The 15908-nt window shown below is 43.6% G+C and overlaps 1 protein-coding gene across 2 annotated transcripts in view; it reads right to left on the bottom strand.

The window, feature by feature from the left end:
- LOC140403576 (vinculin) overlaps nucleotides 1–10463 on the bottom strand; it is a 209475-nt gene extending 199012 nt beyond the window's left edge. The window contains exon 1 of one of the 2 annotated variants that reach the window (XM_072491635.1): nucleotides 10140–10463. In XM_072491635.1, the coding sequence (XP_072347736.1) occupies nucleotides 10140–10307 (168 nt within the window). In that variant the 5' untranslated portion in view covers nucleotides 10308–10463. The remainder of the gene's footprint in view (nucleotides 1–10139) is intronic. The other variant, XM_072491636.1, reaches the window with a different exon arrangement.
- Nucleotides 10464–15908: the final 5445 nt, after the last annotated feature.

The following is a 15908-nucleotide window of genomic DNA, read 5'->3' as shown; positions in this document are numbered from 1 at the left end:
GTGCATGCCCTTTGGGTAGGGTGGTACCCTGGCACGGCTGGTGCCACCCTGGCACCAGTCAGCGGCGATTGGGCCAGTGTGCCTGTGTGGGTGTTTGGTGGGGGGGGGGGGGGGGGAGCCCGGGGAAAGAGAGTGGAGTTGGGGGTCACATCAGGAGCTCGAGAGTTCAGAATACTATTTAAAAATGACATCCCGATCTCTCACTACACTGAGGAGTTCCAGGGAGAGGAACTAACCCCTCAGTGCAGAAAGCGGGGCTGTGTTCCCCGCCAAGGTCCCATATCTAAACCCAAGTGACGTTTGATAGCGTTGTGTTTCTCGGCGCTGTGAGCGCTGGGAAACACAAGCACGCTCGCTATGGGTCTTGGTTCCCATTTAGCTAAATTGCATCTTATATTTGAAGAAAGCAGCTAGTTTGACCATATATTGATTGTATCCTTTGAAAGGAAGGAAAAGAATGGTGTACCAATGATAGCTATTTCATTTTTCCAAATTGTACAAAGTATTCTTAATAACGATACACCTTTTCAATTTGTACAATGGGACACGTTCTCCAAAAACAAGCAAAATAAAAATTGAAGTTTTATCATCTCAAAATGCAAACACTATAAAACCAGATCTTCATATTTTCAGGCTTTCACACGGTCCAGGAAATCCACATATGTACCGGTATGTTGAACCATTGAATGTAGTTAAAGGCCAGCTCATTCTCTGGCCTCCCATTCCATATCCACTTCACACACTGGCCTCTTCATACTTGTGCTCCACCACACCATGTTAACAGCATTCATTGTCTCTCCCTCAAAATCTGCGAATACAACTGAGGCAATTAGCCAAGCTTTGTCACAAGAATGTAATATTCCTACTGACATCATCAACAACTGTCAACAAATTTGACATGACTGAAGAGAGGATCATTTTATCTGCTTGCCATGAAGAACGCACATTGTTTGAATGTATGCCAGTATTAAGCTATTTTCAGTGTCACTATCCCACTATAATGCACTGCATTAAGACTTGCAATGGATACGGTTAATATTCATTACACTCAATTCTGCTGTGCAGAGCTCTTAAAAGTATTTTCAAGCCAATGGGCTGGTGATGCCAAGGGACTGAGTGGACTTTCATCTCTAGGACCAGAATTGAAATGTAGCCAAGAATGGTGTTTCGGTCTCCTGGCTAGAAAATCATTACTTCTTGGTGGTCTCAATCCAGTTCCATAAGAGGGTACAAGATGGTACATTGAAAATTAAGCCACAATGTTGTACATCATTAAGGGAGTTTTGTTTTCCATCTAGCAATGCTAAACTAAGAACTTCTTGATGCTGCCGTCAGCTGGCCAAAATGGAAAAGATTTCATTCACATCCTTACCTTGAGCACAAAATGAATTGAACTCCTATGCTAAAAGGTGTCCTGAATATCCATTTTAAAAATATCCCAGATCTCGAGGTAAAATGCAGTCAAGCAAGTTCAGTTTCATGTTTTTGATTTCTCTACAAATAGTTTTCACTCATATTCAAAATCGTAATGTATTTCGTACTGATTATACAAACCCCTTTCTCACATGGTTTGATACTAAGTCAAACAGTGCCACAAGGTCTCAAATTTCCTGATTTATGTTAGATTAGTTGATCTCAGCTGACAGAGCATACTAAAATTGAGCCAAGCACGATGTCCAGCATGAGGATGGAGAAAACGCAATCCTGTGCACACCATAATTATATGTCATGCTGGTACACAACATTTCTGTCATAATAATACTCTTGGTGCAAAGATGCACACCCAGTCACATTCAGTACATCATTAATACGAGTAAACTTGTCCAACATTCAAATAATTTGACAAAATGATTCAGGGACAAACTACTTTTTAATTTTCCATGTTTTAGATTATCTTTATGAACAAAGCAATTTCTTATTTAACTAACATTAATTTTTACATTTTATGGTCATCAAATGCAAACTTGACCATCTTGCAAACTTAAACCTACAACAGACTGGAACCAGCATAATTTAACAAGTGACTGCAGACAATATATTCAAAACCTAATTAAGAAACCTAAATAATGTTTTATCCAACTTATCACAAGTAAATTGATGTGCCAACTCTAAATTTAAAAAGCTCATTGTGCCTGCTCATAACTTGAAGTAGTTCAGACTGAGTTAATAACAATTCTGAAATGAATTATGATTAATCTGAAGAAGAGTCATACAGTATCGAAACATGAACTCTATTTCTCTCTCCACGGGTGGTGCCTTGCTGCTGCGTTTTTCCAGCATTTTCTGTTTTTGTAACATTATGTTGGTTTTGAATGGTTCTATCACCTGAACATTCAAAGGCTGCAATCACCAAAACCACTGCCAACAACCTTTGAGGTCAGCTTTGACCAGAAACTTAACTGGATCAGCCGTATACATATTGTGGGTACAAGAGAAAAGAAAGGTTGGGTATTTAATGGCAAGTGACTCTCCAAAGCTTTCTCACCCTCTTCAAGGCACAATTCAGCATTTTGGTAGAACACTTTCCATTCACTTGGATGAGTGCAGTTACAAAAATACTCAGCTTTACATTATACAGAACAAAGCATCATACTTGACTAGTACTGCATCCACCATCTTAAAGATTCACTCCCTCCACCACTCATATGCCATGCGGCAAAGTGTGCCATCTGCAAAATGCACAGCAGCAACGATCCAAGGCTTCTTCAAGAGCACCTTACCAAACCTGCAGCATTTACAATGTAGCACAAACAAGGACAGCAAGCCCATGGAAACTGTCATCACCCCCTAGTCCCCCAGCATCCAAACTTAGAAATATAATCCCTTTATCGTTGCTGGGTCAAAATCTTGGAACTTCCTACCCAAGAGAACTTAGGAGTATCTTCACCACACTGACTTCGATTGATCAAGAAAGCAACTCACCATTACCTTCTCAAAGGCAATAAGGGAAGGGAAATAAATGCTGCCCTTGCCATCAGTACCCACATCCCATTTTTAAAAATCCTTATAAGAGGAACAGTCAATGACCGATGCCACTGGACAAGCAGAAAGAAAATGTCACTTTACTTTCAGAAGGTCAGTGGAGAAGGACAAAAGGGCACAGGTTCAGACTAATGAAGGGCACAGGTCCAGACTAATGAAGTGCACATTTAGAACAGAAAGGGGGATCAGTGTAACAGAAAGGGCTGAAACCAGGATATTGGCCTCAAGGTACGAGTTGCTGTGGTGAAATATTGATATTCAAGGCAGATAAAGATCAAACTGGCTGGCAAATCAAAAAATATTTTCAGAAGAAAGTCATGTGTAAAAATATTAAACCAGAAAGATAGATAAAATGTTTGATGCTATTTGAAAGAAACCATTGCTAGAAATGCAGTTTAAATATGTTCAGGCACACAAAGAAGCAAATACATACCATTGCACTAAGTTTAAACATTGTTTAAATGCCTCAGCTTGCAACCCCAACACTGATTCAAGCCAGCTGTTTTTGTTGCCTGCTATAATGAGAGTTCAGTACAAAAAAGGTTGGCTTATTGAAAATTCCTGACAATCATTTGAAACAACTTGCAATTCCAAAATTCTAGTCTCATCAATATTGCAGACCTTTTGTTTACATCAATTTAATTGTGAATGCTGTGTGCAATGAAGTAAATTACAAACAACTGCAAATAAAAGTCTTACGTGTGGTTCAAGTTATACAGTAAATACTCCATCAATGTTGGCATAGTAGATATGAAAAAATAAACAGAAAATTGCATTAAAATGACTGCTCAAAGTGCCAAGTGTCATTATGTATGTTTGCAATATCTAGAGTGCTTACCACTGATCCACAGTGACTGAATAAATCTGCTTTTATTGCTTAGAATTGTAGAATTTTTAAACTGATGTTGGAGATTTTCAGCCAATGATCCATATAAAATCAATAACCTTAAATGTAATACATCTGCCGTGCAACATAAACAGTAACGAATGCAAAATCAATGTTACAAACATTAACTGTAGCATTCAGCCATAATCAAAGGCAGGTGTTGATCCAAAAAGACGAGGTGTTGGGCGTCTTGAAAAATATTAAGGTAGACAAGTCCCCAGGGCCTGATGGGATCTACCCCAGAATACTGAAGGAGGCTAGAGAGGAAATTGCGGAGGCCTTGAAAGAAATCTTTGGATCCTCACTGTCTTCAGGTGATGTCTCGGAGGACTGGAGAATAGCCAATGTTGTTCCTTTGTTTAACAAGGGTAGCAAGGATAATCCAGGAAACTACAGGCCAGTGAGCCTTACGTCAGTGGTAGGTTAATTACTGGAGAGAATTCTTCGAGACAGGATCTACTCCCATTTGGAAGCAAATGGACGTATGAGCGAGAGGCAGCACGGTTTTGTGAAGGGGAGGTCGTGTCTCACTAACTTGATCGAGTTTTTAGAGAAGGTCACAAGGATGATTGATGCAGGTAGGCAGTGGATGTTGTCTATTTGGACTTCAGTAAGCCCTTTGACAATGTCCCTCATGGCAGACTGATACAAAAGGTGAAGTCACACGGGATCAGGGGTGAGCTGGCAAGATGGATACAGAACTGGCTGGGTCATAGAAGGCAGAAAGTCGCAATGGAAGGGTGCTTTTCTGATTGGAGGGCTGTGACTAGTGGTGTTCCGCAGAAATCAGCGCTGGGACCTTTGCTGTTCGTAGTATATATAAATGATTTGGAGGAAAATGTAACTGGTCTGATTAGTAAGTTTGCAGACGACACAAAGGTTGGTGGAATATGAGGACTGTCAGAGGATACAGCAGGATTTAGGTCGTTTGGAGACTTGGGCGGAGAGATGGCAGATGGAGTTTAATCCGGACAAATGTGAGGAAATGCATTTTGGAAGGTCTAATACAGGTAGGGAATATACAGTGAATGGTAGAACCCTCAAGAGTATTGAAAGTCAGAGAGATCTAGGTTTACAGGTCCACAGGTCACTGAAAGGGGCAACACAGGTGGAGAAGGCATACGGCATGTTTGCCTTCGTTGGCCGGGGCATTGAGTATAAGAATTGGCAAGTCATGTTGCAGCTGTATAGAACCTTAGTGAGGCCACACTTGGAGTATAGTGTTCAATTCTGGTCGCCACACTACCAGAAGGATGTGGAGTCTTTAGAGAGGGTGCAGAACAGATTTACCAGGATGTTGCCTGGTACAGAGGGCATTAGCTATGAGAAGAGGTTGAATAAACTCGGTGTGTTCTCACTGGAACGACAGAGGTTGAGGGGCGACCTGATAGAGGTCTCTAAAATTATGAGGGGCATAGACAGAGGCTTTTTCCCAGGGTAGAGGGGTCAATTACTAGGGGGCATAGGTTTAAGATGCGAGGGGCAAGGTTTAGAGATGTACGAGGCAAGTTTTTTTTTTACACAGAGGGTAGTGGGTGCCTAGAACTCGCTGCCAGAGGAGGTGGTGGAAGCAGGCACGATAGTGACGTTTAAGGGGCATCTTGACAAATGCATGAATAAGATGGGAAGAGGGATACAGATTCCGGAAGTGCAGAAGATTTTAGTTTAGACGGGCAGCATGGTCGGCACAGGCTTGGAGGGCCGAAGGGCCTGTTCCTGTGCTGCACTTTTCTTTGTTCTTTGTGGTAAATCTCCAAATTTCCACAGTGGTACCTTAGCTTTTCCAGCAGAGAAAATGAACAGATCATATCCCTCTCTGCACAACACTTAAAATTGGCCATGAGAATTGATTCAAAACCTTTCTTTTCTTATATTATGGCCAGTTTAATTTCAAATGACAACAGCCACCCAAAAAACTCATTGGTGCAAAGGAATTGTGAGGAGTTACAAACTGTATGTTTGCAGAGTCAATTTTGTAACAAGAGTACGATGCAACAATTTTTACTAAAATGCAGAATAGATACCAATTTAATCTCATTTTATCTGTAAAATAAATTGTGGCCAGGTTGAAAAGTCGAATTACTTATCATCAAATGTTGATTTTTATTTTTATTATTTTCAGTGTAGCAATCAGTATCCACCCACAGTAATGGCATCAGGTGTAAAACTATATCATGTCACCAGCAATTGTCAGACATGCTCTTTTCTGTATGGTTTCAACAACCTCTGTGGATAAATAGTATTCCATTCGGATGGTGAATACTGCCAGTTAAACCACTAAACCTGCTTCGTCTTGCTGCTCACTACTAATCAAAAAATCATTAACTACTTACAGCAGCAGGAACAAGCAAGGCATTCTAGCCTATTACAAAAGCATTTTGCATCTTCACAAATCCATGATTCTGATATCATAATGAAAAATACTTTGGGGCTCCAACTCACTTTATTAATGCTACAAAACAATTGATTCCTGATGCTACTGGAAATGTTTACTACCAGACTCCCAGTAATATGGTTCTTTCTTTCCTCCCATGTTGAAGGTCAAATGATGTACTCAACCCCATACAAATTCACAATTAAGTTAGGCAAGGCCAGGTTTCTTGTCATTTCCCCACCCACTCTAAAGTGAATGGTGCAATGTTGTAGCGAACAACTGTTAAGTAATACAGCTACATAACAATAAGGGTAGTCATAACAGTCAAATCATGAGAGAACAGACTGCCATTGAATGTCATAATTTCTTCAAGGACTCTATTTGATAGAAGAAAAAAATTATATTTAGGTAAGACAAACTGACAAAGAGCAACACCCGCAAGTCATGCTCAGGAAGTAATCAACATGCAGGCCTCTATTTTTCCACTGAAATTAATGGATGGAAAATCAGGAGCAGCAGACCTGTAATTTCCTAATCAACTCTGCCCATGAGCAGAGAACTGACAATGTTGTTTGGATATTTTTAAAAGTTGGGGTGAGGGGAACAAATCTGACCCCTGCAATTGCAGGCCAAGCAGCCTAACATCACTAACAGCAAATTAATGCAAAACTAGTCTAAAAAGCAGGCTGGATCTATTAAGCAGCAGCACAATAAGAAACAGCTAGCATGGATTTTGACAGGGAAGATCACGTTTGACATACTCCCACTTCTTTTGAGGATTTTACAAGTAGATTGAGATATTCACAACTAAGTAACTTATTTGAACTTTTAGACAGTTCAACAACTTCCAGATGAAAAGAATCAAAATGAAACAAAATAGATGCCGCCAGGGTTAGATTGAGAGGGCAAGAGGAGATCTAGGGGTGGGAGTGTGATGAGATGAACGTCTGACTAGTTTGATTAAGAAAGGAGAGGAAACCATGTACTCCAGCCAGGTATACAACTATCAAAAGTTGTATGAAGGACTGTCAATGCAAGTCTTTGGACCATTGTTCATTTCTTCCATGAATGGCCTGCATACAGAAACCAATTGCAAATAGTGACAGCATGGTACATCAAGTAGATGGTACAGAAGGCAAACCCAGAATATAATATTCAAATCAGCAGGGTAAATTCAAAAGAAAAGTAAACTGACTAGGAAATAATTATTTGCCAAAAGGTTGATATATCTTTGTAATAATATTCCATGCAATGTGGAAATGGCGTAGATTTGATTGCTGTTGCTGGCTGGCTGTCCAACACAGCTCACTTTCTGGACTAGTCTGCAAGCTTATTCTTGGGTTTTGGAAGCTCCAGGCTGGTTGATATATATTTTCATGGTTCTGCACACAAGCTTCAGTTGTTCAGCTTTCGTGGCCAATAGGGTAGGTGAATTTGGACATGAGGAAATCATGAATCAAGTTTTAAGGATCCTCTGGGCCCAAAATGCCACAATGAACACCATCAGTAGGAGATATGCAGCGGAATATCTGAAGAGATTATTATGAAGACAGAAGTAACAAGAGTGAAGATTGCAATGGGGAACAGCGAATAATGATCACAGAGGAGAAGATCGGAGGTAAAAGATTAGAGCTCATACATCAAAGCAGCAGCAGCAATGGAGTGTGACAGGCAAAACTGAGTCGTATAAACATCCTAAGTCCAAAGTATGCCAAGCCTAAAAGTAGAAAAAGTCCAGATCTGGTTGACATTCCAACCAACCAATTTTAATGAAAGCATTTGATTTCTACGTGCAAATTCTGTGCATGTTAATAATGAACCATACAAAAAGACTCAAATCTTGCAATATTTGGAAAGATTTTGTTTAAAGCTTTGACAGTTACATCAAAAATTTAGGGACGGTTTCCATATGGAACTGTGGCACATGGATCTGGCTCTTTTTCAAATGCTTATTCATCTTTGAGTAAAAATTACTTGAAGAAGTTTTGATAGGTTAAATTTATGGGTAATTGTATCAAATTTTATCTAAAAATTAAAATGTAAACCTCAGAAATATGTTCAACATTCTAATTTATTAATTAGTCAGAGAAGGGTCAGGGGACAGATAATTTTCACTGGTTGCTGTTCTAGAAATAGAACTAGAGTTCTTCTTTATAAAAGAAAGCCAATTCCTTTTCCCCATCCATTCAGTTTTTCCTCTCTCCCTCCACCCTACATCTCCACCAGGGAATACAGAGAGGAAATGTATCATGATCATTATCAAGGTACATTAGATGGTATTGGAAATTCTTAAAATAATTACCATTACCAAATACAGCTCAAAGGGTGATGATGAAAGATTTAGACAATGATACAGCAGTAACAACTATTTGTACGAAAACCTCACAGGCAAAGGCACCAACTTCAAATGGGCTCCTGCCCAAAGGACAAAGAACTTTTAACGTGAACACACTTTTTTGTTACTTAAAAAAAATTAGAATATCCAATTCATTTTTTCCAGTTAAGGGGTAATTTAGCATGGCCAATCCACCTACCCAGCACATCTTTGGGATATGGAGGTGAAACCCATGCAAACACAAGGAGAATGTGCAAACTCCACGTGGACAGTTACCCAGGGCCGGGATCCAACCTAGGACCTTGGCACCGTGATGCAGCAGTGCTAACCACTGCACCACCGTGCTGCCAATTTTTTACCTATTGAAGTTTAATAATCATAGGGCAGTATTGGCCAGACAGTGGCTACTCAGAGTCATAGAGTTAGATGGTTACAGCATGGAAACAGGCCCTTCGGCCCAGCTTTCATCACTAAGCTAGACCCACTTACACGCATTTGGCCCATATCCCTCTATACTCACCACGTAAAAATGCAGTTCACACATTAGCCAGTACATCATAGACATCTGAAAAGGCTGAGCTTTTATCAACAGCATTCAGATTGTCATTGCATGGAAAATATTACATTTTACCATTTTAATGTAAAAGAGGCAGGTGAGTTTCTGTCACAAAAACATGCACTTAATTTGAAGTACTTTTTCATGAAGATTACAATGCTCCCTGAAGAGTTACATCTTGGGGCATAAGATTATTCACAAACTGTAGATTCAATCAAGACAACCATTTAAATAGGATACAAATGTCGAAGGGTGGCACCGATGTCTTCCGGTATCTTGTCAATTAAGCTACTTTGTCAAACTAACCACAAACCAACTTGCATTTGGCCAAAAGGGAAGCGTTGTACTATAAGTTCCAAGTTCTAGATGTTTTTGAAAACAAACTGCACTCTTCACTTAAAAGCCATGTTTCTTTTTTGTTTCTAAATCAATTCATAACTGAAAAAAGTGACTAATTGGCAACAGGCAGCATGTAAATGTGTACCCACAGGGCATGCTCAACTGATGGCAAGTGGGAAACAAAGCCTTTCAGAACTCTCACAGGGTTTGGTCTAGAGCTACACTGTTAAACATGAAACTATTAAAGATGCATGAGACGTCGCCGGGGAGGGGGGAGGAAAAAAACCCAGATATCGCAACAGCCATCTTCATGCAACTCGGTGGCAGACACTGAATAACATATTGAAACTGTTTTGAAGCATATTTTGACGTTATTCAAAACTACACGCCCAGCTGTGGAGTTTTTGCAGCTCGGAAATTCGCATAAGGGATATCAATGGTGGGTCTTCTGCTATGTTTGATAACGATGTGGACTTATTTAGGGGGAAATCCTACTTATTGCAACTTAATCAACTGTCACCCTGAATGAATCATGCAATGTCCCTACTGGGTTCTGTGAACTCAACATTTCTCCCTCTACCTTTGTCTGGGAAAATAGGATGGTTTGGTTTGATCTTTGTGTTTGCACTGTACACACTTCACCCCGAGGGACTTTCGGCGGACTTACCCTCACTAGATTACTGACAGCTGCCTGCACGGCAGCAACCGGGCCGGTCAGGTCAGGTATTGCTTTCCCATCTACTTCGCCCTCTTCGTGCATAATCACCAGATGGGAGATCTGTTGAGCAACCGGCTCCAGAATACTTTCTATCGTCTTCGTGTGAAACACGGGCATCTTGGCGGCTCGGCTGGTAGCGGATTCCCCCCCTCCTCAAAAAAAACAAAACAAAGGGAAACAAGAGAAAGAGGTCCACTCTCCGTCAGACTGGCTCACAGATCCCCCAGCTCCCTCCTGGGAAGACTGCCTGCAGCAACGGACAGCCCACAGCGCCCGGCCCCGCCCTTCGCCGGGCAGCATTGCGTCACCGCTGGAACTCCGCCGCCGCCGCCTCGGCCGCTCTCCGATTGGCCGGCAGAGCCGTCAATCAAATGTGACCATCCGAACCCCCGCCCCCTCCCACGCTCCGTCGTTTCCGTTGGCGCCCTCCCCTCCCTGCGGGTGACGTCAGGCATTCTATTCCCTTAAATGGGAATTTTGTCCGGCAAAAAAAATGGAATGTTCGGCGCGGCTTGAACTGGCGAACGTTCCAAACCGTTGGGCGCGCGTGCTGACTGCGCCCGCAGGCTGCGCTATAAATGGTCCTGCAAGCCTCCTCCGTCAGGCCAGCCGACTGGTCAGAGTTAGTGTTCTCCACTCAGATTTGTTGGCCGTCACTTATTTCCCTCAAATGCAGTTCACGAGTCCCTCAGGGTAGAATTCGAGTTTTAAAATGAGTAAATAATTAACTGGATGATCGGGGTTTTCAATAAATCTGACATTTAATATTGTAAAGTATCTTAAAGAAGACAGCAATAATTCCTACACTTTATCCATGTCATTCCGATGCGCCACTTCCTAAAGCACTCACCATTCTTTGTTTACTCTTTTTCCTATTGGGAGGGTGTATTTATTACCCGATTTAATTTACCAGATGTGAATGTTGCTGAAGGATGGCATTCACCTATGAGAGAGGACATTACTTTCAAGGACACTGGACTGGAGTTTCCAGAGTCTGACACTGAAAGCTATTTTTTTCCACAACTCATTTAGTCCCCAAGCTGTGCAGTTGAACTTTCCATTTTGAGATTCGAACTTTTTCCTACATTATTTTAATAACAATCCCCATTTTGGAATTCATAATAAATGTCGTTCCTTATCAGAAAAAAAATACCACATTTTGTACATTAAATGTGTAAACGTTTTCCCCAGATTTTGGCAGATGACATAAAATATTGAAAAGAGTTAGCTTGGAGTATTAGACATGTGACCGGCAACAGGACTATTGGATGTTTGCCCAGGTATTACCCAGTTATTACTTGAGCTAGTATTTGTCCCACTTGATATTTTATCAGTAGGAGAGTCAGTTTGGATCATCATCGTTGATGTGTGTCCCAACTAGGAGCATTACTGTATGACCTTTTATGTGTTTGCTTCTCATTTTCAGCTCATACCACTGACTAACAGCAAAAGTCTCGTCATTGGCCAGTCCTGTGCTGTGCCTTGTAGTGGCACACACAAACGGAGTCACTTGTGGTACCAAGCTAAAGCTTCTGAGGCAGTTTGACCCCCAAACATTCAGCATGAAGGCCCAACATCATGTGCACAAGTCATGGTGTTCATGAATCAAACTACCGCTGAATACCTCCACTGCCCTTTCGATATTTTGGATAAACCCTGCAAAAAATCTGGATTGGAACCAAACACCAACTGAAGTCTTTCTGGCATCTTCTGCACCTAAGCCGGTGCCAAATACAGTGTTGTCCATTGAATTGGTTGAGTGGCAACCCTGATGCTTGGTAACTCAGGGTCTCCACAGTTATTCCCATACCTGCATCCTGGAGAGGTCACTCCAGTTTCAATGCAGAATGTTAATACAGGAGACAGCAGTTATGAGTGACGAACCAAACTTGATTGGGTGTCTGATGTTGAGGGGAATATTCAAGTCCCACTGGTCTGCTATTGCTCACCTCAAGTTGGGCAGTTCCTGACCAGTAAGATGCTAATTTCCCACCTGCTTCAATAAGTGCTTGGAGCTTAAATCTCTACTCAACAAGTAAATTGAATCCATCGCACTGGGCGAATGAAGAAAAAGTTACAAGATGCAAACTCTTCAATTGGCAACTGGTGACATCAGGACCATGTTCACGGAATTTAAAAATGGCTTGCTGGTGGTCAGTAATGCCTGTAAAACAGCTGTTATTGACATGGAACTTAGCAAGATGAACATTGGTGGTTCTTCCCAACAATAGAATAAGACTCATTGAAAGTAAAACATTTCACGTTCACCTGACCAGGGAACAGTTGAGAGGAAAGTTTTGAGTAGAGAGTAGGCTTTGCTGTAAGGCACTGCTATCAATGATAACACCCCCCCCCCCCCCCCCCAACCAAACCAACCAACCTCCAGAAAATGGTTCAGAACATGTTCTCTCTATTCAGCTCTTAAATCAAACCAGGCCAGTTAATATCCAGTACCTCCGAACCAATGCTATGCTCCACTACTGAGATAAAAACTCGTCCTCTGGGGAGCTTGACACTGCAATCAGCAAAATCCCTACGTCAGAACATCTTTACCTACAGGAGAATTTCAACGCACCATGAAGCATGACCCTCATGCCTCGGATATTATGACTTGGGAAAGATGAATAGCAGTTGACAGAGTTTACTTGAGTTTACTACAACCATGCGCTTTGAGTAACTTTCAGAAGAAACTAGATGTCCTGGAGGAATCTGAAATCCAGGCTCTGGCACTAGCTGGACCTGATCATCACCAATCCTGACTCTCTGAGCAGCATTCCCAACACATGTAGCCATCACTGTGCTGACTGTAATAGAAATCACTTCCTGCTGTGGACCAGGGTTGGGATGCAATTAACCAACTCTTGGAAGCTTATTCATTCAAAACAGGAAGGTTATATTTGTAACAAAGTCAACCATACTGCCTTCCCAGATAGAATCAACTGAATTAAACAAATGCTTGCTGGGATTCCCATACCACGCAACAGTGAAATACAACATAATTTGAGACACCCTTTGCAGTACCACACATGACTGGTTCAGAGCTAACAGAACCTGTCATTGAAGCCAGGTGATCTGCCACTAATTACAAATGAGAACTGGCAAGAACAATCTGATTGCATTAAGAATTATGAAGTGATGTCCAACAGACTACTGAACTTTGCCATTGTGGTTCGGCGGAAGTTAGCACAGTGGTTAGCACCGTTGCTTCACAGCGCCAATGTCCCAGGTTCGATTCCCGGCTTGGGTCACTGTCTGTGCGGAGTCTGCACATTCTCCCTGTGTCTGTGTGGGTTTCCTCTCTCAAGTCCCAAAAGATGTGCTTATTAGTTGAATTGGACATTCTGAATTCTCCCTCAGAACGTGACTAGTGTGGCGACTAGGGAATTTTCACAGTAACCTCATTGCAGTGTAAATGTAAGCCTACTTGTGACACTAAAAGATTATTATTACAACATTACAAGAATAGTTTTATGTCCTCCAACATAGGGAATGCTAGGGGCAAAACATTCCATTGGAAACAAAGGCAGGGAATACATAACTGACTGCAATAAACAGTTGGAGGAGATGAGTGGAACAGCACTTGGTGGCAGAATTAAAACTATAACTCTGATACATCTATCTCCGAATTATCACCGCAAACAAATACCTATTCCACCAAGGGTCAGAAGAAATTTACAGCACTGGAATTAAAGCAGAACTCAGGCCCCAGAGAAAAGGCATGGGAAAGCTTGTAACCAGTACCGCTAAAGCATAACTTTAAGGATATGTGTAATGACTTCTCTTTTAAAAAAAATAATATTTGCTATGGTTGTATTTCTATGAATTTTATTTTGGGTGTATGCGTTGACTGTTTGAAATAGGGAACTGGCAGGTAACAATGAATCACAGGAACAGTAGTAGGTCATTTCCTATGTGAGATTGTGCCTGATCTGTATCTGGACTCTGCCGACCTGCTTTCATTCCATAACCCAACAAAAATCTATCAATTTCTAACTTAGAAAATTTAAATTCACCTAGCTTCAGCTGATTTTTAGAAGGGCACGTTCCAGATTTCTGCTGCCATTTGTGTGTAGTGCTTTCTGCCACCTGCACTGACCCCAGCTCCAAATTTAAGGGGCGCGATTCTCCGCTCCCGCGACTAAGTACCCACGTCGTGAACAGCGTTGAGGTTCACGACGGCGCGAAACGGCCCCAATCCCGACCGATTCAGGGCCCGAAAATGGGTTAGGATCGGGGCCGCGAGAAACTCAGGGGGGGGCGTGTCGCGAAAGTCGCGTCGTCACCGCGCAACGCCCGAATGACGCGGCGCTGCATCATAAATGGCGTGATCCGCGCACAGAGGACCTGGAGGAGAAGAGAGAGGAAGAGATGGCTGAGCCCTGCCGAGCCACACCGAGGTTCGAGACACGGACCTGGATACCCTGCTGGATGAGGTCGAGCACAGAAAGGACACCCTCTGCCCAAGATGTGGGCATCGCCAGCCATCCAGTGCGGTTGGCGTGAGGTTGGCACCGCTGTGAGTGCTGTGGGGCAGACCCCCCGGACAGGGGAGCAGTGTCGGAAGAAGCTGCACGACGTCACTCGGGCTGCCAGGGTAAGTGCCATGAGGCCCCCCCCCCCGGCACGAGGGGGGGGAAGTGGGGTGGTTGTGGGTCAGGGGGGGGTTGGGGCATCGGGGGCGGTGGTTGGGGCATCAGGGGCGGTGGTGGGGGGGTTGGGGCATCAGAGGGGGCTTGGGGGGGGGGGGGTCAGGGTGCCCAATGATTTACTCAACGCACATGAGCCCCGGGGCCCCCCCCTGGAGCGATGCCATGGCGTGCTGTCTCCTGAACCAGCAAAAATGTAGTTGATAACTGCACGCCCTGATGATACCCGCCTAATTGTGATGCTTTATCCAACCCCCCCACCCTCCCTCCAGGACAAGACAGCTCACAACTATCGTGAGCGTATGAGAACCGGAGGGGGTTCTCCTGTGCTGCACCCCCTAAACGTTCACGAGCAGAGGGCCCTGGACCTCGCTGGAGGATCTGCCACCCGGGAGGTCGCGACATGCCAGCTCGGAGGCGCAGAAGCAAGTGAGACAACCCTGCATGTCCTCACCCCCCCCCCCCCAAACCCGTCATCGTCTCCCTCACACATTGCCCACTGCAGCCTCGATCCCCTCCCCCCTCACCCACCACCACCATACACCCGGGCCACCATGTCTAACGAACCCCAAATCTTTATGTTCCCCAGGGCCAGCCGCCGAACGTCCAGGGACGTCTCGGCCAAGAGACAGCGGAACATCGCCAACGTCAAGCGCACCCAGGGACGCACGCCAGAGGTTGGCAGTCGGTCGGACAGGAGGGCAAACCTCTCAGTATGGGACGCAGGACCGGGATGCTCACACCACCGAGAGAGACAATAGTGAGGGGCACAGGGCAGACATTCATGAAGAATCGCACATCACGGCCACACACTCGGTGGATTCACCTGGAGGTCAGCACGACATGACTCGCATGGAGCTTGCGCCGGACCATGAGTGGGAGGAGAACAGACAAGACTTCCTAACGGACGATGACCTCGAGCTTGCGGCACTGCTGTCTCCCACACCATCCACCATCACAGAGACACTCACCTCGGTTGGGCATATAAGTGATGAGGCTCCCGGGTCACAGTCTGGTGCGCACCTCACAGCCGAGCCGGTACAGCAGGTGGAGTTTGGAGCAGCCGAGGGGC

This window comes from Scyliorhinus torazame, chromosome 28 (assembly GCF_047496885.1).
Source record: "Scyliorhinus torazame isolate Kashiwa2021f chromosome 28, sScyTor2.1, whole genome shotgun sequence".
NCBI lineage: Eukaryota > Metazoa > Chordata > Chondrichthyes > Carcharhiniformes > Scyliorhinidae > Scyliorhinus > Scyliorhinus torazame.
Note: the sequence above shows the minus strand (reverse complement) of the source record. Positions and strands in the feature narration are given on the sequence as shown.